Here is a 24,206-nt window from a genome sequence, read left to right as displayed (position 1 = left end):
TACACCCTTCGACAAAAGCAAGAAGGACCCTAATTGTCCCGGGATGGAGCTGTCCTATAGCAATCCTCAAGTCCATACACAACTCTATCAAGAAAGGGTCTATGAGAAACCGAAGACCAGCAACAAGCTGCTCCTAAAAAATAATAGCCTTACAAGGCGAACCGGGAGACCCGAAAGTAGGTTTCCCGTAACCAGTAAGTTTCACTCTATACTCAGAAGGGAAATTATATTTATAATAAATGTCTCGAACCTCATCCTAACTAAGACAAGAATCGGTAAAATCCATTGAGGCATATGCAGCCTTCGCCCTACTAGTCGACATTCTAGACAGGAACAAGAATTATACAAAAATTGACAAAGAACAAGATCAAACAAAGGAAATGATCAAGAACTTCAAGAACACTAACGGCAGTTTACCCAGAATATCGAAAACAACAAAAAACAGAAGATGCAGATTACGAAAGAAGCAAAGGAATTATTTTAAAACCTCTAATTCCAGCACAAGTATCTGGAAACTTAACTTGAAGAATGAAGAATCAAAATAGAAAAAATGCGGGAAAGCGAAAGTGATTGCAGAGGAAAAAGGAATGCATTAAAAAATGATAAGTAAAAATGGAAGAAGAAACATGAACAATTTAAATATAAGGAACAAGACACTAACAAACATTTGTCTTAAAATCAAGTTACAACAAAGAATCAGCAAACGACATGTGGAGGAGAGAAGAAAAATAGAAATCTTGCTGGAGAAGTAAATCGACTTTCCCGAATATAAAACGCCTCAGCTCTAAGAGAGCTAAATTTTACTAAGGCATAAATAACAAGACTTCAGCTTACTTGCGAGGGAAGGGGGGGGGGGGGCAATGATGGATACCGAATCCTATCTTAACTACAATGGAGCCGAGTCGTAGGAGATCTATTCTCAGACGATACCGGACTCCCGCCCAAAGGGCCACACATACGAAACAGGTGGCCGAATCCATAGGATCCGCCTCCACTGAATAATTACCCGACAGGAATAATGACGAATCCCCGAGGACCCGGACAAAGCGCGTCGATCCTGAGATTCGGACAGATTACCAGATCTACTGAATATTGTCAAGTATTTTAGCTATTTGGATACAAACTCCAACTTAGGAAGATAACCTCTAACTTAGGAAGACGAGATTATTTAGGAAGACGTTCTTAAATAGGACTCATGTCTGAATAAGGAAGATTACTCCTAATCAGGGTCAAACCTTATAAAGTGGGATTCACTTTCCTACTACAACTCTACTAGGTATGTTATCATCTACTATAAAAAGAGATTGAAGTATGCCTAAACACACAATTACATTCATATAATCAAAACACTGCTCAAAGCTCTAAACTGACTTTAGTATCAGAGAGTTAATCGGATAACCACCGTCCGGTTAGCTTCTATCCTTTTTTAAAGGTCTAATTCACCGGATCAAAAGGCAGACTCCATCAGTAAATATAAACACAGAATAAAAATACTAAATAAAAACTATAGTTTCTACCAAATAAGTGGGAGCACTGTTACATAAGTCATCATATGCAGCTAGTTGTAAAAGACCAGGTTGCTATGTGCATTTCTTATAGAAGATCATGTTTGTAATGCACCTATTTAACAATTGAACTGTTACACCACATGTACACTTCATAGAACCATTGGCTAAATAGCCAAGCATTTGGTTTTTAATTTATTTTTTTGTTCTTTTATTCCTTTCACAGTGAGCAAATTATGGCAAAACTAAGATCATTTTATTGAATTTGCTTGACTTAAAAAATACCATCCTCATGCTTTGGTAATAAGTACTTGATCAGAAAGGTGTAGGCCTACTCCTCAAGATTGCGGCAGAAAAGGGCGGTGCAGCTAGACCGAGTTTGAAGTTGAGCAATGCTTTGTTCTTTAAAGATGTGATGGCAGAAATTAAATGAAACAAGCTCGCGTCTAATCACTCTCTTTGTTCTATATAAAAGTGATGATGAACGAGTTGGAATATTTAGCCAGCATGCTGGTGTTTTTTATCACTAAGAATTGATGTATTTTATGATAAATTTATATGAATTATCACATTTGATTACTTGTAATATAAATATTCGCCATAATAAATATGAATATGACAAAAAACTTTTATCACAATAGCAAATTTATGGTGACGAGTTTGTCTTGACCAACAATATTTGTCACATAATTTGTTGCAATAATATTATTGTGATAAGACTTTGTTCGTCACAGCAAACCAAATTTCTTATAGTGAACATAAGAGTTTGTGACAAAGTGGTTAGTTAACAAACAAAGTCTGTTAGTATGAGTTGTTATAATATAGCTATTAGAATAAGTTCATTAATGAGAAAGTGGTATCCTTATCACTAAGCTTTATATACAGTAAAATGAGCTTCTTGTTACAGCTAATTAAAAACTCTCAACCTTAATAAAACTTTACACTTAGAAATTTAATAATATGTTCTTGCTTTTTCTATTTATTCTTCCCTTTTGATCGTGAGAAAACATGTCAAATTGTGGGTAACTCTTCCTATAAAGACTCCCTTTTCTTGAGTGATTAAAAAAAATTATCATATCTTTCAATGAAAATATTATTTTTAAAATGGTCATAAAATTATTTTATTACTATAAAGTTTTTAGTTGTTTCTCATTATCGATATATCTTTAATTTTTAATTAATTGTAGTATTTCATTTTGGCTAAACTCATTCCAAGGCTCATTTACTTTACATGTTTAGGAATCACATGTCCCAAACAATCTATCTTTGCAGTACCTATATTTACAAATTTTTTATTTTTTATGCCCTTACATTAAAAAGGTCAAATCCTCTGAAAATACCAAACCTTTGCAACTTTTGTCAGTGATAACTAAATCTTTTAAAATCGATAAATAACCCGTTTTAAATTGTGTTCCTTTTATAGCAAAATTCAAATCAAACCGATTTTCTTGCCAATTGTAGTCATGCATATAAATTTTTTTAAAAAATAATCACAATAAAATATCAAACGTTTGTGTATTGTGTCAGTTATTGTCAAACTTGTTGCATGTTGTGTCAATTATAAGCAAAACTTTACTTGTTGTGTCAGTTATAGAAAAATCTTTGTATGCTGTGTCAGCTATAATCAAATCTTTTAGTTCAATCTAACGTCGTTTTGTAAGTCATATCTGACGTGAACGACATGCTGGTAAAAAACTGAACCGTTTTTAAAAAAATGGCTTTATAAGATACATAATATTCAAAAACGGGTTATATTTACCGATTTTGAAAGGTTTGATTATAATTGACAAAAACTATAAAGATTTGGTATTTTTTTAGTGTTTGGCCTATCGAAAAATATTATCTTTTCAGTCTTTAAATTTATTGACACTTCTGTTTATTCAGACCACATAAAAGGGCATAAAATTGAAATTTGCCAAGTATAAAAACCGTAAAGATAAGTATCTCGAAATAAAAGCTTCCTGAACAATAATGGTAAATTACAAAGACTTTAAGATAAATTTTGTCTTTCATATTTTGTGTCTCAATTCATAAAAATATTTCTTCTAAAAAACTTACAAAAACTAATTATTATTTAAATAATTAAATATTATATATAGTTGTTAATTACAATAAAAAAATATTAAAAAATATGAAATCATTGTTTTATTAAATACAAATAGAATAAAAGATCAATTCACCCCCTCAATTTGAAATTAAATATCAAATGAGTCATCTTTAAAGAAAGAGGATTCTATTCCTACTCCTCTTTATTTTAAGGTACGTCGAAAGTAACCCGCAATTTAGCACTTTAATATCAAATACACTCCTCTACCATAAAAAGAAGAGCGACATTGTCTAGTTATAAATTTTAAATCTGATCAATACTAATTTAATAGTACTAATTAATCAGAATTAAAAATTAATTAAACATGATTAACTTAAAATAATTAAAATTTTAAATAAATCTAATTAAATCAAATTTTAATTAACACTAATTATCCTAATTAAATATAATTATCATAATTAAATATAAACTTAATCCACAAACAAAAACCGCCGCCGACCACTAACTCAAACCACATATGAAAATCACTTTCGTGTTAAAGTTTTGAGCGTCCGTTTTTTTTGCCATTTCTTATGACCTTAAATATATATATTTTTCATAAAAGAAAAACATGTTTTAGTAAGCCTAAATAATGTTGTAGGTGGGCATCCACCTCTTGGCCATTAGTCATATATAAATTTTTCACTCATCAATTATTTATTTTGCGGCAGCCAAATGTAACTAAAATATTAAAAAATAAATTAAATTTTTTACATAAAATTACAATTTTATTATATCCTTTTAAAATTAATGATATTATTCCTCATCATTTTTTTTGTTATTTTATTATCATTTCAAAATTCTAGAATTTTCAATTAGTTTTGCTCACCAGAGTTTTAACTGACAAGACAACTCATCATCCAATTATAATATTGGTTTTATTTTAAAAATCTATTACAAATAAAATTATGATTTTAAAGAAAATTATAAATCTATCACACCTCTCAATATAAAATTATTTTTTTCATATATAATTCTGATAGCCACGTTAGTTGAATTACTGAATTTTAAAATAATAGTAAATTTATGAAAATAAGATTGACGGTAAATGAAATTTTCAATTTTTAAAGGACAATTATAGAATTATAATTTTATATGAAAATTATAAGCTTATTTGTAATTAACTTTAAATTAAATGTAAATCCACCTTATAAGCTTATGAATTTTTTATTTTTTTTACAAATAAGCTTATAAAATTATAAGCTAATTACAAATAAGCTTATAAAATTATAAGCTTATTTGTAATTAACTTTAAATTAAATGTGAATCCACCTTATAAATCATAACTATAATCATTCATCCATTATCTTATTTTAGGGATTTGTTTAATAGCATCTGTTAAAGATTAATTGATGATAAAAACTTATTTCTCCCACCAATGACTTTTACTAGGTCAAATATCAATGAAAAATTTAATTAAAACAAATTTGAGTATTGGGACAAGTGGCTTGTTTGCAGTACAATTGATTAATGACCCCAAATCGCATATCAACTAAGGATGCCTTTGGTTGGTTAAAGAAACAATTCGTTAAAAAATGTGACTGTAATAACCTTTTCAATAAAAATCACATTTTTTATTCACTCGTGAAAAATAAATTTTTGTTTTTATGGAAATTAAATTAAAATTTAAATAAAAGTAATTAATATATAATATATAATTATTAAAAACTTATTTTCAAACTTTTTTTGGTCAATAAACCGAATTTTATTGATAGCAAAAAACGCCAAACAACAGCCTACAACTCCAAAACAAGCTGTTACAGCCAACAGCTATTTACATTTGCTTCTATACTAAGACTAAGCTTACTACACATAGAAAATCTAACTCTATTAATAACATCATCTTCCTTAGGCCTGCAACTTTTAAAGATGACATTGTTTCTCTCCTGCTAAATGTAATAAACAGCAGCACAAAAGCCCAAAAGACACGTTCTGTTCCTCACACTTCTACCATTGAATTTCCTTGTAAACTAGCTGACTTCTCTAAGAGTCTCTCTGAGAATTACACACCCTTTAAGAATCCCCTTCCAAACAACATCAGAGAACTTATAAGCAAAGAAAAGTTACATCACAGTTTCAACTTCCCTATTGCACAAAACACGGCAAGGATTAGAGACAGAGCCCCAGCATAATAGTTTATTCCTAGTATTTAGTCCTTTCTGAATAGCCATCCAGCTGATGAAGCTATGACGAGGAATAATTGGACTCTTCCATATGAGAGAATACCAAGACACCCTTTGAATATCAGGGGAAAGAAATTTCCAGGAAGCATTTATAGAAAAGGCTTCTTTCTTTAAAGGCTTGAAGATAATTTTATCTTCCTCATGACTGTTGATAGTGGAATTGTTTCTGATATAATGCCAGACAAACAAAGTTACATCTTCTGAAGCATCAGGCAGACACCAATTACCATTTCTGATTAAATATGAAATTCTAGCATACTTTGGAATATCTGCATCTTCAATATTAATTCTAGGAAAAGTGTCAAACACATATTTACCATGGACCCAAGGGTCAAACCAAAACCATGTATCTTTGACATTACCCACTTTACATTCAAACAACTCCTTAGCTATATTTCTCAGTTTAACCAAATTTATCCAACTTCGGGAAGCTTTATATAGCTTTGTAATACCCCAGTAGCTAAGCTTTTTAAGCTTGTTTTGAATAACCTAATGAGGCCATAGAGAGCATTTATCAGTAAGCATAATCCACACCTGCTTCATAACAGCAGCAGTATTCCACAAATCCACTTTCTTAATCCTTAAAGCTCCAGTCTTTTTATTCTGACACACAGTTTCCCAAGCAATACCACCATATTTCATACCAGTAGAGTTACCTTTCCATTGAAAAGACCTACAAATCCTCTCAGTCTCATTTGTAATTGCCTTGGGAAGAATGAAGACCTAACTCCAGTAAAAATGTAAGCTCATTAGAACTGAATTGATCAATTATAGCCTAACTGCATAGGAAAGGAATTTCATGTTCCAAGAAGTTATACGACCAGTAATCTTATGAATAAAAATTTGAAAATCCTCTTTAGTTAGCCTTCTAGAAATCAATGGCATTCCTAGACACTTGACTGGAAGATTTCCTTCATCAAGCTCTATACAATCTAAAATATTCTGCTTGAGATACATTACTGAAGAAGATAGAACTTTTTTGTTTATTCACACCAAGACCAGACACATCTTGGAAATGATTTATGCCTTCCTTCAAGCACTTAGCCGAATTCACATCTCCATTGCAAAACAAGAAAAGATCATCAACAAAGCACAGATGGGGTTTAATTTCAGAGATTTGCATCCTCTGTGAAATTTGAATGTATTCATATTACCAACACCAACTAAGAATCTAGAGAGATACTCCATGACAATAACAAACAAGGTGGGGGAGAGAGGATCTCCATGCCTTAAGCCCACACCTCCCTTGAAATAACCATAAAGAGAGCCATTGATAGAGACAAAATACATAGGAGTTTTAACTAATATCATAATCCAATCAATAAACCTCCTAGGAAAGAGAAGACCCAGCAAGATCTCTTCCAAAAAATCCCACTCAATAGTATCATAAGCTTTTCTAAGGTCAACTTTTATATCACAACTTGCCATACCCTTATCGTTATGATAATTATGCACTTGCTCATGTGCCAATAACACATTATCAATAATCCTTCTCCCTGGGATAAAAGCACACTGACTATGGTTGATAAGAGAGCTGATGCATTTCCTAACTCTACAGGCTATCACTTAGTAATGCATTTCAGAAGAACATTAAAGCAGGCTATTGGTCTATAATCATTCAAACTGCTAGCGGAGGCAATTTTAGGGATTATAGAAAGGGAAGTAGCATTCACCTGACTTAAAAGCTTTCTTGTGAAAAAAAACTCATGAACTGCTTTAATGACATCACCTCCAATAAAAAACCAATTCCTATGAAAGAAAAGTCTTGAGTATCCATCCGGCCTTGGGGCTTTCTCTCCATTAATTGAGAACATAGTAGATTTCACTTCCTTTGCAGTTACTGCAAATATTGGATTGATAGAATCACTATCACTGAGCTTAGGACCTCTATCAATAATAGTTGCATCAATGTGGCTCCTGTTATAAGACTTCCCACAACTTCTCATAAAAGTCAACCATAGCAATACTAATCTCATTATGGGATATCAGTGTAATAACCCAGAAATTTAAGAGTTAAAATATAGCCACGTGTCTAATATTTCATTAGACGGGAGTAGGTAAATTAAATTTAAAGATAAATTTAATTTACAAGTGTCCCTAAATTTTTAATATGGCTATAGGATTACAAATTTAAATTTTTAGAATTTAAATTTGATTAGTTATATAGTTAACGGGAATAATATAGATTTATGAATTGGGTGCAGAATAATTCATAAGTCCCTAGCGAATATTTTTGGTGCTAATATTCACGAAATATTTTAAAAAGGTTATCGTGAAAATTTGATAAAATTTGGAAGCAGAAATTTTATCAAGCACAGACAATGCGGGATTCATAAATCGAAATGATTTATTAAGAATAAAATATAAGTCTGATGGAAATAAAAATTATATTTTTATTCTTGTTATATTTTATTTGATTTTTGGTAAAATTTTCACGAAATTTGGAAATCGTTTCCGATTAGGCTACGGACGACTAATTTAGAAGTTGGTTTAAAGTGCATGATTGAGCTAGTACTAAAACGTACTTTAGCCAATCATATATATATACTCATTTGTTTCTAATTGAAGGCCACAACTTCATTTTCTTTCTTCTGAAAAAAAGAATAGAGCAGCTTGCTCTCTGCAGTGCACGCGAAATTTAGGGTTTCGGCCGTTCGATCCGTTTCTCGATTCTAACTCAATTTCTTCAACCATTACTCACCTAATCTAGGTATTATATCCGTATTAAACGTTTATTTCAATTTATTTCGAATATATACTCGTTTATAAACGGTTACTGTATCGAATTATCGTTTTAAACGTCCCTATTGATTTTGAATTGTGTATACGTGATTGTGGACGTTAGAATAGCATTTTTGAACGTTTTAAGCAGGACGGGAGGTCCCAGAATTTAAATTATGGGGCAGTGCGAAAGCACAGCCCACTGTGCGCGTCCCGATGGGCAGTCGGGGTTCAATTTTTCTTCGGTTTTCGGGGGACTTTCCGGGGGCGATGCCGACGTGCTTTCGCCTAATAACCCGAGGTGTTTTTCGACCGAACCTAAAACATTCTTAATAAATGTTTTTAAATCAAAATTAAATATTAAAAATGATAACTTGTGTTAGAAGAAAGCGAAAAGGTTTTATAACTTAAACCTAAAGACTTTTAAAAGGAGATTTTAAAAGTAAATTAAAACGTTTATAAAGGACTTTAAAAGAGTTAAAGTCAACGTTTAAACGGTTTTAAAGATTTAGCAATCGGTTTTGCTAAATACTTAGTATATGACCGAGAATTGTTTTGACAATTAGGTCTATACTATAAATGGTTTTCTTTAGGTATTGCGATACCTAAAATAACTTCTAGAGAGAAGTTGGAACGTTTTCTCAAAACGAGAATTTATAAGATGGTTTTAAAAAAGAGACCATAAGCGCTATATGTTTAACCTAGATCTGGGTTTAAGGACCTAGAAATTTTATAGAAAATATATATTGATGTGTTTTATCCTGTTTGCTTTGTGTGTTTAGTCCGACCAGCTAGCAAGCAGTCTGACCACAACCACAGGATTAAGTTCCAGACCTAGCGGTGTTTGTGAGTTCATTTGTTTACTTTTGAATATTAGTATTCAATTGTTTTTAAATCCACAAATCGCACTATGTATGAAACTTAGCCAAGGAAGATCCACTGAAACGAGCTATCTATTGGGCAACAATAGGACTGTGTGATCACCGGTGTTAATGAAATAGATGAGAGGTAAATATTATAAGCATACATATTGAGATTAGGTTTTAAGCCAGATGCTTGTAAAGCGGCTTAAACCTAATGGGTAGTCCTGAGGTGGCAGTGATTTAAGTTCCGGCCCAGCAACCCTATACAGAGTCAAGATGGCTGTGATACATAAGTATACAGCTCATCCTGTATTAAACAAGAGTTGTGCATACGCATTATATATGATATCATTATAACGTAATAGAACTAGGGTTTCATTTGGATCGAGGACTGGTAATATTTTTATATACCGATATTCTGTCTATACGCGATTTTGGTATTTAACTGTAAACCTATCTACTCACTCAGAAATATTTATATTTCTGACCCCGTTGTTGTTTATCATTTTCAGGTACCTAGCTACCGGGTCTGGTCGAGCTTCCACCCTTTTTTTTCCATCAGGGAAGCTTATTCGGTTGTTATGTAAATAACACCTTAAACTCTTAGATGCTGCAATAGTGTATATGGTGTTTTATGGTGTCCCCTACGGGTTTGCCAAGCTTCGTGTCTTTGGTCTGCAAAGACACTGTGTGTAGTTTAGTTGGCCTTACGTTTGTGTGCCTGTTGTACTTTAATATGTTTGATATAACGCTTTGAAAAGGAAAGTGTTTGACATGTTTTATTAAATATATTGTTCGGGTGCGCGGTTTGAGACAGGGCTGTCTGCGAGGCAAGGCATATGAGTTAAGTCCCTGTACCACCGCACCGGTTTTCAGAAATGCGCGTGGGTCAGAATAACTCGGGTTTAATATGGCGAAATATTTATAGAGGTTTTAGGCTTGCTACGGGTTTCGGAACAACCATTCCCATTCCCTAGCGCCGGTCTCGGCTCGAGTTTTGAGGGGGAAATCGGGTCATGACAAAGGTGATATCAGAGCAATATTTTAGGACCTGAATGTTTGAAGTATTGTTGCTGATATATGCTAAGTAGAGGTACTAGAAGTCATAAGAATTCCTAGTAAACTATTGCAGCAACATAGGATTCGAGTCATGTCTTGATCAGTTGTCAGTTATTGAATACAATCAGCTATAGATAGCAACTATATATGTGTGTAGTATGTATTGATGTTTTGATAAGGAACACATGAGCTGTTCTTGTGTTCGAGACACGTTACAACTGATGGAACATGTGAGATGTTCCTAAGTTGGAAACACATTACAATCATGGAACGGAATGGTCAGAACAGATGACCACTATTCGAGGAGAATGGTTCTGTTAGAATACAGGACAAAGCGAAGATTTACTCTAAATATTTGCTCGAGAGAATAGTTAGATTTTCTCTAAATTGTGTTTGATTGTTATGTGTTTTGCTTATATAGGTTTAATAGTTGATACCTGTTATATGAAAATGTGATTTTTCTATAACTATTACATACGGTACTTATGCTGAAATTTCATGTGTTTCAGTATGTTTGGGCCAAGTAGAGCTCATACGCATGTGGGGTCTGATCCACATAATGTACCAGGTTTGCCTGTTATACCTGATACATCTGCTCCCATAGAGGTTGTTGACTCAACATCAGCATGCGACATGGACATATAGGAGGATGCTATTGGAGTAGAGGAATTAGAAAGAATGTTGAATGAAGACATAAACAGTAATGGAAATAGCCATAGCTCTGTGTCAAAATCGACTGCTACATCGGCTTATCTGGGATTTAAGGTAAAAGAGTTCTTAGCTGAGGTGGACCATCTAAGGAGGGTTCAACAGCAAATAAGACACTCGCCGAATCAGTCATGGGAATACGTGAGCGAGTGGGAGGTGCAAGAGAATCAAAGTTTGGATAGGCTGAGGGATTATATGGATAAGTATACTAGGGAAGATTTGAATGTGGAGGCATATACTGTTGAGTTTATGCGTTTATGCGAAGAAGTACCTGAGTTAGTTCGTGATGGTGAGGAAGTTGCGAGTAGGTACGTCAAAGGTTTGGGGCCTGAGTTCGAGGAACTCATGACGGTAAAGTCTGATTCTGTGGCATATCTGGCTGGGCGTGCGAAGCAGATAGAGAGTAAGTTGAGGAGGAACGACATACCCCTCCAGCCGTATTATTACACCAAACCTGAAGAAGCTACTGCTACATTTCCTAGGGTAGGAAATTATGGACCCGCGAGGCACTACAACCCCTATTTTGTTTCGCGGGGAGGAAAGGATAAGGGAAAACTGAAATTCCACGGAGGGCGAGGTAAAGGCCCGATGATTCGTGAGGCATTTCCGTCTTTACGATCATCGTCAGGTAATGTTTAGTTATGTGTTTACTGTTTAAGTTAGTTTGTATATGTGTTTTCAATATTCGCGTTAGAATTGGAAGACATAAACTACAGATATAAATCATATCCTTAAACAGAAAGAGATACACATATAAGTAAACATTAAAAGTTAAATGATAAATGATAATTGATAAGTTAAGGATGTTAGAAACAGGCATCCTTAAATATAAATCAACAACTATTCATAATCAATCAAATGATGTGAAGCAATAGTAATCCTAATGTGAGGATAAATTATTAGGATTAAAAAAACTTGAAATGTTACGGAGAAGTAGTTTGAAAGAAGCTTACAAAGTAAGTGTTGCAGTTTTGTTTTAAAAAAAAATGTATTATTGTGCTCAGATGCATCATGAATATACATTGCAATGATCACTGTAGAAAAAGGAATACTTGAATTCCATATACTTATACAAAATGATTTTGTTAGGACATGCATCATGTATATTAGTATATCAAAGAGAAATTGGATTGAATGGCAACTCTTTGGGGATGAGAGATGTCATCACCCTGAGCCACAATTGTACAAAAGTTTTAAAATGTGAATTGTTAGATTCACAGTTTTGAAGAGATGAATTTAAAAAAAAAATCCAGCTGGTACACACATATACTTGTATATGTGGATGAATATGTGTATATGCACATATGTTTGAAATGATTGGTTTGAGAAACCATTTGTTTATAAAAAAAACTGTATTTGTTTTAAAATGTAAGCGTATTTGAACGAAAACTCTGTAATAAAGTCAAGGTAGGACACAAGATAGCGAAGATAAGATGTTATGATTTTTTATTGTTCAAAATAAACAATAAAGATCTGGATTCTAATGTTTCATTCCGAAACATCAGAAATTATTAAGGATTGAGAAGAGTAGGAAGTGAGAATTTACATTCTTACTCTGAGATAGACTAAGAGGTAAGTCTAGTGATGGACTTTTATGATAAATAAAAGTTCAAGAGTAGATAATAGAAGATAATTGCGATTAAGATAAGAGAGAGTAGGATCTAATTAAACACAACTCGGTTAGTTTGACTACAAGTAACTGTCGGTGAACAGAGTCATACGTGTGTGTTTAATTAAAATGGATCTGAGATTAGTCTTACAGACAGAGCAGATGTCAGTAATAGACATATCTCTTGAATCCAAACGAATGATTAGATGAATCAAAAACTCATATGTCTGAGAGGAGTAAACCTCAGCACTTAACCAATAAACAACAACAAAATAATTAATTAAAAGAAAGATGATGAAAAGAAAAATAATTCTCAGAACCAAGTAGTTACACTACTAGTTCTGATTTGAATAAAGAGACTCGTTGATTATGTTAACGACTAACAGACTTTGATAAGTCATGTCAAATAAAGTATTCATTGATAAATAATTATTAATTATTTAATGAATAAACAGTATACTTAAGTATAATAAACCTTGGATTAACATAAGATAGAAATGTTATCAAGGTAAGGAAGAGGTGAAAATAGTGAATTGAAGGATTAAGTTTCAGATATTATCTGGATACTAACAGAATATAGTAAACCCCCATTAACTAGTGATCGAACCGTTAGATCGGTTTTATATTGGGATAGGATAATCCCAGGACGGTTATTTAAGTTTTAATCGTTGCGATCGACGAACAGAAAGATAGATGATGCTCGAAGATGGATTTGATGTTGTGAAACTTGCATGAAATTTTGGCAGTAAGCCAAAAGTGCAAGCGATCACGATAAGAAGTGTACATTTTAATTAACTTGGAATTGTCAACATAAGCTCCATATATGTATAAAAATGAATTTGAAAACTGTATTGAAACAGTGATTTCAAAAGATGAAAATTCCGAGAACCGAGCCTTATGACTGTGAAGTCTAGGTTGACTGGTAATGGAATGTACATATAACGTATATGTATTTTGAGTGTCGGGCGAGAAATGCGTTAAGCATGGCCGACTAAAAGTGGAAAATATTTAATAAACATTTTGTTTAAATGTAAAAAGTTTTGAAAATGGAGCTACAGTTGATAGTCAGTTAATTAAACATGATAGTAACAGCTATAGTACAGTTATGAAAACTGTTAGCTGTGAATAAGGATGCCATATATTTGGAGTAAGTTAGAAGGTGTTTTACGATGAGATAGTTAGATTATAACCACACCCACACCTATACAGCCACATTTCGGCAAGAGAGAGTATTAGTTACCCAATCTGTAACAGGAAGTTACTATAGATTGAGGATGAATAAAGGACATTCTATACAAGGTATAGAAATATAAGGCAAGTGAAAGATGAGTAATTAGTTTACGAAACAGTAATCATAAAGTATATTAAAAGCCATCTCAATAATAAGATAATCCATAAACAAACAACTAAGGTTGAAAAGAAAACAAAAGAAAGAAAAAATAAAATAAATAAAGATGTGCGACAAAGGTGGTATATTAAAAGTGAAGTTATCGAAAGCTAGTAAAGGTAACATAGTTTTATAATAACTCTGGAGTAAGTTAAATGGTATTAACTTATACCTACCTATTTGGATCGCTTAGGAAGATAGAGATTAGAGATTAGTCCTTGGGTTGCGTTGAAAGACACTAAACTAAAAAGTAAAAGGTATTTTATACGAGTTATAGGATCAAGAGAAGTATATAAAGTGGATAATCTGTTTGCAGAACGGAAGTTCAAACAGATGATATGAACACCAGTGAGGAAGAGAGATATGATTGAGGACGCCAGTCAAGATGGTGCTATGCTTTCCGAAGCATGAAGTGAGATTAAGTATAAGTGAAATTTGAATTATAAGTGAAAAGTAAGTATATGTAAATTCGAGGACGAATTTATATAAGGGGGAGAGAATGTAATAACCCGGAAATTTAAGAGTTAAAATATAGCCACGTGTCTAATATGTCATTAGACGGGAGTAGGTAAATTAAATTTAAAGATAAATTTAATTTACAAGTGTCCCTAAATTTTTAATATGGTTATAGGATTACAAATTTAAATTTTTACAATTTAAATTTGATTAGTTATATAGTTAACGGGAATAATATAGATTTATGACTTGGGTGCAGAACAATTCATAAGTCCCTAGCGAATATTTTTGGTGCTAATATTCACGAAATATTTTAAAAAGGTTATCGTGAAAATTTGATAAAATTTGGAAGCAGAAATTTTATCAAGCGCAGTCAATGCGGGCTTAATAAATCGAAAATAATTTATTAAGAATAAAATATAAGTCGGATGGAAATAAAAATTATATTTTTATTCTTGTTATATTTTATTTGATTTTTGGTCAAATTTTCACGAAATTTGGAAATCGTTTCCGTTTAGGCTACGAACGACTAGTTTAGAAGTTGGTTTAAAGTGCATGATTGAGCTAGTACTAAAACGTACTTTAGCCAATTATATATATATACTCATTTGTTGCTAATTGAAGGCCACAACTTCATTTTCTTTCTTCGGAAAGAAAGAATAGAGCAGCTTACTCTATGCAGTGCACGCGAAACCTAGGGTTTCGGCCGTTCGATCCGTTTTTCGATTCTAACTCAATTTCTTCAACGATTACTCACGTAATCGAAGTATTATATTCGTATTAAACGTTTATTTCGATTTATTTCGAATATAAACTCGTTTATTAACGGTTACCGTATCGAATTATCGTTTTAAACGTCCGTATTGATTTTGAATTGTGTATACGTGATTGTGGACGTTAGAATAGCATTTTTGAACGTTTTAAGCAGGACGGGAGGTCCCAGAATTTAAATTTTCGCACAGCCCACTGTGCGCGTGCACAGTGAGCTGTGCGACCGCACAGCACAGTGTGCGGGCGCACACTATGCTGTGCGGGCGCGCACTGTGCTGTGCGGGCGCACAGCTGCCCCGACGGGCAGTCGGGGTTCGATTTTTCTTCGGTTTTTGGGAGACTTTCCGAGGGCGATTCCGACGTGCTTTCGCCTAATAACCCGAGGTGTTTTTCGACCGAACCTAAAACATTCTTAATAAATATTTTTAAACCAAAATTAAATATTAAAAATGATAACTTGTGTTAGAAGAAAGCGAAAAGGTTTTATAACCTAAACCTAAAGAATTTTAAAAGGAGATTTTAAAAGTAAAGTAAAACGTTTATAAAGGACTTTAAAAGAGTTAAAGTCAACGTTTAAACGGTTTTAAAGATTTAGCAATCGGTTTTGCTAAATACTTAGTATATGACCGAGAATTGTTTTGACAATTAGGTCTATACTATAAATGGTTTTCTTTAGGTATTTCGATACCTAAAATAACTTCTAGAGAGAAGTTAGAATGTTTTCTCAAAACGAGAATTTATAAGATGGTTTAAAAAAAAAAGACCATAAGTGCTATATGTTTGAATGATTATATGTTTAATAGATCAGGGTTTAAGGACCTAGAAATTTTATAGAAAATATATATTGATGTGTTTTATCCTGTTTGCTTTGTGTGTTTAGTCCGACCAGCTAGCGAGCAGTCTGACCACAACCACAGGATTAAGTTCCAGACCTAGCGGTGTTTATGAGTTCATTTGTTTACTTTTGAATATTAGTATTCAATTGTTTTTAAATCCACAAATCGCACTATGTATGAAACTTAGCCAAGGAAGATCCACTGAAACGAGCTATCTATTGGGCAACAATAGGACTGTGTGATCACCGGTGTTAATGAAATAGATGAGAGGTAAATATTATAAGCATACATATTGAGATTAGGTTTTAAGCCAGATGCTTGTAAAGCGGCTTAAACCTAATGGGTAGTCCTGAGGTGGCAGTGATTTAAGTTCCGGCCCAGCAACCCTATACAGAGTCAAGATGGCTGTGATACATAAGTATACAGCTCATCCTGTATTAAACAAGAGTTGTGCATACGCATTATATATGATAGCATTATAATGTAACAGGACTAGGGTTTCATTTGGATCGAGGACTGGTAATATTTTTATATACCGATATTCTGTCTATACGCGATTTTGGTATTTAACTGTAAACCTATCTACTCACTCAGAAATATTTATATTTCTAACCCGTTGTTATTTATCATTTTCAGGTACCTAGCTACCGGATCTGGTCGAGCTTCCACCCTTTTTTTTCCATCAGGGAAGCTTATTCGGTTGTTATGTAAATAACACCTTAAACTCTTAGATGCTGCAATAGTGTATATTGGTATGATATGCATGTGGCCACGTCATGGTTTCTTTGTTTATATACTCTGATAGGAACCTGACTTTGTCTAGCTCTAATAAGTGGCTACTTAATAGGCATATGGTATTTTATGGTGTCCCCTACGGGTGGGCCAAGCTTCGTGTCTTTGGTCTGCAAAGACACTGTGTGTAGTTTAGTTGGCCTTACGTTTGTGTGCATGTTGTGCATGTTTTTAATATGTTTGATATAACGCTTTGAAAAGGAAAGTGTTTGACATGTTTTATTAAACATATTGTTCGGGTGCGCGGTTTGAGACAGGGCTGCCTGCGAGGCAAGGCACGTGAGTTAAGTCCCTGTACCACCGCACCAGTTTTCAGAAATGCGCGTGGGTCAGAATAACTAGGGTTATTCAACCAGCATTTCTGAAAACGTGATTTCGCTTATAAGAATATTTTCAGAATGTGTTTTCCACTCTAAACGGAAAAATGTTTTAACGGTGTTTTCTGAAAACGGGTTTAAGGTGGCGAAAAATTTATAGAGGTTTTAGGCTTGCTACGGGTTTCGGAACAACCATTCCCATTCCTTAGCGCCGGTCTCGGCTCGAGTTTCGAGGGGAATATCGGGTCGTGACAATCAGCTCATTTCCATTAGCATTATTAATCTTTGTTGTCTTATTTCTACATCTTCTGGCTTTAACAGAGTTATGAAAGAACTTGTTATTATTATCTCCCAAGTTTAGCCATATGATTCTAGATTTTTGCTTTAAGAACTTCTCTTCTGCCATAAGGCATCTCTTGTAGTGGATGGACACAGCTCTTTCCTCCAACAAAAGATCCTTATTTAAAGGGTCCTTCTGAAGATTATTCTGCAAATCTTAAAGAAACAGCTTACACTTCTGCACCTTTAAAGTACTATCAAAAAAATGATTTTGATTGAGCTCCTTTAATCTGAACTTTAATCTTTTAAGTTTCTGCACTAAATTGAACATGGCACGCCCTTCAATATCTGTTTTTCAAGTGTATTTCAGAATATCAACAAAAGAATCATTATTCATCCACATGTTATAAAACTTGAATGGTTTAGCTCCTTCATTAACAGTTTTGTTGATGGAAACAGTCAACGGGGAATGATCAGAAACCCCCTGCATTAAGAGCCCTATAATCAGAATCCCCATAACTATCCAACAATTTAGTATTCACCAACGCCCTATCCAACTTCCTCCAAATACGAGCATCTTCAGATTGATTATTAGTCCACGTATACTCACAACCAAACTTCTTTAGTTCACTAAGATTACAGTCATTTAGATACTGCAGAGAATCCCCCCCACTTTGCTCAAATCCATCATTACCTCCAATTTTCTCCCGAGCATTAGTAATTGCATTAACGTCTCCCATAACCAACCGAGCACCTTGGTTCTGAAGACTAAAACTAACCAGCTCCATTAATTGAGAACATAGCAGATTTCACTTCCTTTGAAGTTACTGTAAATATTAGATTGATAGAATCACTATCACTGAGCTTAGGACCTCTATCAATAATAGTTGCATCAATGTGGCTCCTGTTATAAGACTTCCCACAACTTCTCATAAAATTCAACTATAGCAATACTAATCTCATTATGGGATATCAGCTCATTTCCATTAGCATTATTAATCTTTGTTGTCTTGTTCTACATCTTCTGGCTTTAGCAGAGTTATGAAAGAACTTGTTATTATTATTATCTCCCAGGTTCAGCCATATGATTCTAGATTTTTGCTTTAAGAACTTCTCTTCTGCCATAAGGCATCTCTTGTAGTGGATGGACACAGCTCTTTCCTCCAACAAAAGATCCTCATTTAAAGGGTCCTTCTGGAGATTATTCCACAAATCCTGAAGAAGCCGCTTACACTTCTGCACCTTTAAAGTAATATCAAAAAAATGATTTCGATTCAGCTCCTTTAATCTGAACTGTATTCTTTTAAGTTTCTGCACTAAATTGAACATGGCACGCCCTTCAATATCTGTTTTCCAAGTATCTTTCAGAATATCAACAAAAGAATCATTATCCATCCGCATGTTATAAAACTTGAATGGTTTAGCTCCTTCATTGACAATTTTGTTGATGGAAACTGTCAACGGGGAATGATCAAAAACCCCCTGCATTAAAAGCCTTATAATCAGAATCCCAATAACTATCCAACAATTTAGTATTCACCATCGCCCTATCCAACTTCCTCCAAATACGAGCATCTTCAGATTGATTATTAGTCCACGTATACTCACAACCAAACTTCTTTAGTTCACTAAGATTACAGTCATTTAGATACTACAAAGAATCCTCCCCACTATGCTCAAATCCATCATTACCTCTAAAATTTCTCCCGCGCATTAGTAATTGCATTAAAGTCTCCCATAACCAACCGAGCACCTTGATTCTGAAGACTAAAACTAACCAGCTCCTCCCAAAGCACTTTCCTAGTATTTTCATCATTTGATCCATATACAACAGACCAATAAAACTCATTATTCTCCCATTTAACCGCACAATGCATACACTGAGTAGAATAAGATATCATGTTAATCTGAATTACAGTAGGGTTATAAGCAATCCATATTCTGCCTAACTCAGAAAAACTATTATTATTTATTACAGTCCAGTTAGAAAGACTGCAATTCCTCCAGACCATATCAGAATTCATAAGTTTAACTCTAGTTTCCAGGATACCCATAGCACACAACTTCTTACTAACAATCGATGACTTCACCTAAGATTGTTTTATTGGGTCATTGAGACCCCTTATATTCCAGGAACCTATCATCCCCTGTAAGGGGGTTCTCCCTCGTTCAACACCCTTCTTCCATCACCTATAACTCTTTTATACTTTATGTTAGTCCTCCTCTAACTACCATTTAGATTACACACCAGACTTTGAATTATTGCAGCAGGATTTTATTATTGGCAATAACCTCTGTCCAAGTTTCAACTGAATCACAAAACTGCAGAGTATTAGTCCCAACCTCATTTACTTTATCATTACCTGTAACATCTTTTTCCTCCGGTTTTTGATCCTCTTTAGCTTTAGGAACCCAGACTTTGTTCTCCTTTTGCTGCACTTTACAATGAAATGCAGTATGTCCAAACTTTTTACTTTGATCACAGAATGTTGGCATCCATTCATATACAACTGATTGATTAAATTCCTCCCCATGCTCATCAATTAGCTCTGTCCAAAATACACTTATCTTTATAGAGAGGCCTTCCAATAGCACTAGCAATCTTACTCAGCATCCCTGGTGACCAGAATTCAAAAGGGAAATTTGTAAGCTGAATCCGAACTGGAAGTTTCTAAAAAGTTATGTCATCTAGCACCATTCTAGGCTTCCAAGGCTGAAGAAGGAAAGGCCTACGATCAAAAGTCAAGGGGTTTTCACTTAGTGCAGCTTGCTTACCCTCCTCTAATTAAAAGATAAATAAGAAGAATTTCTCATCAAGCTGTTGAACTTGGAGGACACCATCCTTATTCCATCTATTATTCGCATAACTTCGAATCTTGAAAAAATTAGGTTTTAGACCTACAACAGTCCCCACAATTGCATTATGCCATCTATTAATTTCACCATTGACCTCATCTAAGTGAAATGTCGCAACCGTATTCTCATCTTTCACTGAAGCAGGAACATATTTGAGCTCACAACCTGCTCCTTTGGATCGATTTGATTCAAAGAGACTTGTCCATTTCTTAGGCATTTCATCGAACTCCTTGTTTTCCATTTTTTCCTCCATAACTACTTCATCTTGAACTGAAACAATTGTAGAAACCTCTTCATTAGTGATCATCTCTTGTTCATTCGTCTTATCATCATTAATCTCTGGTTCCTGATCTTGCAAAACCCTAGAATCAACCTCATGAGCAGGAAAAATCGATTGAGTAACCGTTTTTTTTCTTTTTGCTTAGCCTGCTTAAAGGCGTATTTTAGTATTTGAGAGAATGCTAAAGTGCGCCTAAAGAGAAAAGCAAAAAAACCTGGATACATTTTATTTTTTTAGGGATAATGTCATAAAAATTCACCAACTTTACATTTTTTTCAATTTAATCACCTTTTTAAAACTTCTCATAAACATACACTAACTTTCATTTTTTTCCAAATTCATCCACAGTTCTGACGTGGCACTTATTCATTGGTGCAATTTGCTAAGGTGTAAGTCATTTTTAACCAATGAATGTCCGACACGTCAAAACCGTGTATGAATTTGGGAAAAAATGAAAGTTGATGTATGTTTATGAGAAGTTTCAAAGAACGTGATTGAATTGAGAAAACGTGTAAACTTGATGAATTTTTATGACATTAACCCTTTTTTAAGATGAATAAAATTTCAAAACTAAAAAATATTTTAAAACTATATATAATTTATTTAGTATAATGTTAGTATTTAGATAGGATCGTCCATGATGGATTGACCCGACCCAATTGCATATATGAATTTGCATAGATAAGTGTAATACCTTTCACAAAAGGTTGCAACTACATGAAATGTGATAACTTAATGAAAATTTATACCTTTTCAGGACACTTACTATTTGCTTATATATGAGTATTGATGTTACATAAATAATTAACTTTTGATGCATAAGTGAATTATTTTTAAATATATACAATTAAAGAGTACATTAGGTGGTGAATATAGGTATTTTCCATTGCGAAAATACTTGAGACTTTTTTTATGTATAATTTGTATATTAAAAGCCACAAGAAAAATACTTGAGATTTAGTGCATAATATTCAATCAAACTTGTCGAATTAACAAGAGGTATGTCAAAACGATTCTATTTATTTTCCGCATAATCTAACATCAGTATCAGAGTTTTATGTTGATTTACATGCTTTGATTGATTGAATTTCATGTTATTTGAAAAATGAAATTTATATGTTATATGCATTATAATTTGCTATACTTTCAATGAATTTTTGATGTTTAAATTGTGTGTTTTATAATATTATTACTTATATATACTTTAAAAAAGTATTTCAAACTTTACAAGAATATAAAAAATACAATTTTTGGATTAGTATTAAAACGTTATGATTATTTAAAGTTGGGTAGTTGAAAACACAATTCTAAAAATATGAATTTTTGAGTGTTTTGTGAAATTTTGGCATGTTTTTCGAACTACGTGAATGACAATTAATTTTGTAAGAATAACATATATGAAAACTATGTAAGGTCATCTTTAAAATGGCATAAAGATCATGCAAAACCGATTTGTATAATTAATTTTTGAACATAACATCATGAAATGCAAAATCTGGAAAACTTTTCAGATAAGGGATGTGATGGTTTGAAATGAAGCGTTATGACACTCTCTAATGGAATTGAAATTTCACACACCCATCTAATGATATCGGAATTTAAATCCTATTGTGTGCAGAGAGGGGTTCGGGGCCGCTTGCCTAAGCTTATAGCTGATTTCTTGATCTGGAAATGGTTTGAAAAATGGAGTCGCCACCTATTTCAACTAGGAAATACCTTTTCTACCGACTAGATAACCTTACTTGCCTCTGGTAAGGTTATCGTGCATCAGATCAAAAGACCGGGTTCGTGGACCTCCCCGAGACTTATTGTCACGATCCGACTTCTACCCGAAACTCGAACCTATACCGGCGCTAGGGAATGGGAGTGGTTGCTCCGAAACCCGTAGCAAGCCTAAAACCTTTATAAATTTTACGCAAATCAAGATCATACATCGCGTATGATCTGTTATCAGAAAACATCATTAAAACCTTTCTCGTTTAACGAAAACACATTTCTGAAAACTGGGTTCTTAAAATTCCGATCGTATTTCAAGAAATCAGAGCGCAAACATCAATCTCATATGATGTACTTGCCTTGTTTCCAATACAATCCTAAAATGCTAAAAACAAAAAACCAGTGTAGCTCTCAAACAACTGGTCATATCATTTTAGAACACACGCAGCTTTTCAAACATATATTATATACATTAGTTCAATTAAAGTTTATCCAAATGGTTTGAACTACTGTAAACAGAAAGACAGACTTCTCGTACCCAACTACTTGCAGCTCAAGAGGTATGGTTGACATTGACTTCCGGAATTATTATGGAAGTCCGGCCTCAAACCTTGATAACCTGAAAGGACAACATTGGGGAGGGTCAGAAATATAAATATTTCTGAGTGAGTATACAATTTACAGTTGAATATTCAAATCGCAAATACATAAAACATTTGTATATGTATAATATTGCCAATTTGTAATACCCCAAATATTTTAATATAATTAAGTCGTGAAACGTGTTGTAGATTCCGATAAATTAAATTAAAATGGATCTAATTTAATTATATCGGGAATTTAGAATAATTTTTATCGAGCGAATTACCGAAATCTGAAGGAAAAGCTTAGAAAATTAATATAAATTATAAATCCCGAGATAGAAATTATTTCGCCAAAGTCCGCGAAATATTTTATAATATTTATGGTAAAAGTTTCGAGTCAATCGGAGACTGTTTAAAATTTGGACGCGGATAAGTTTTGGACTAAATTGCAACTTTTGAAAGTTTCCAGGACCAAAGTGTACTTTTGCCAAGTATATATATATATATATATATATATATATATATATATATATATATATATAAGAAGAGATATGAATGAAGGAATGATCCAAAAGCTATAATTTTCATCTTTCATTTCATTTCGACGATCAATTATGTTTCTTCGCTCGATCTCTGTTTCTCGTCCGTTTTCGACGTTCTATAGCTCGGATCCATCGTACTTCGACGAGGAATGACGGTAAGCTTGAAGTTTCGCCTTTTAAATGGATAAATTTGATTATATATCGAGTTAAAGTTTTAGGTTACGGAACGGTTTTATCGTTTTAGCGATTTGGAGTTTGAATTTGACGTTTTAAGCATGAATCTTGAGTTTTCGATGTTATTGAGCAGTGCGGGATGAAATTAGAGCGTTTGATAAGTTGGAAGCACGTCGGAATCAAGCCCAGGGTGAAAACCCGCGGCTGTGCGCCGCACGGTCCAGCTGTGAGAACGCACAGCATACTGTGCGATCGCACATTGCTGTGCGAACGTACAGCAAGAATGTGCGAACGCATAGTCTGGAGGGACTGTGCGATCGCACAATCCTGTGTGCGAACGCACAGTCCTGTGTGCGAACGCACAGTCCTGTGTGCGAACGCACAGTGTTTCGGCAGATCGTTTTATTTTCGAATCTAGTTCCGTTTTCGCATAGAGTTATCGGAATCGATTAGTTATCGATTAACGTGAGTTGTTTGACCTA

At 33.7% G+C, this 24,206-nt stretch overlaps 1 protein-coding gene across 1 annotated transcript; it reads right to left on the bottom strand.

Annotated features, from left to right (window-relative positions):
• Positions 1-6,824: 6,824 nt before the first annotated feature.
• LOC126669691 (uncharacterized) lies at positions 6,825-7,750 on the bottom strand. Its single transcript, XM_050363229.1, has 2 exons — positions 7,399-7,750; positions 6,825-7,270 (listed from the first exon to the last, which is right to left on the bottom strand). Exons 1-2 carry the CDS (start codon positions 7,748-7,750, stop codon positions 6,825-6,827), a joined length of 798 nt encoding a protein of 265 aa, XP_050219186.1.
• Positions 7,751-24,206: the final 16,456 nt, after the last annotated feature.

This window comes from Mercurialis annua, linkage group LG1-X, assembly GCF_937616625.2.
Source record: "Mercurialis annua linkage group LG1-X, ddMerAnnu1.2, whole genome shotgun sequence".
Classification (NCBI taxonomy): domain Eukaryota; kingdom Viridiplantae; phylum Streptophyta; class Magnoliopsida; order Malpighiales; family Euphorbiaceae; genus Mercurialis; species Mercurialis annua.
The sequence above is the reverse complement of the archived record's forward strand: the minus strand, read 5'-3'. Positions and strand labels throughout refer to the sequence as shown.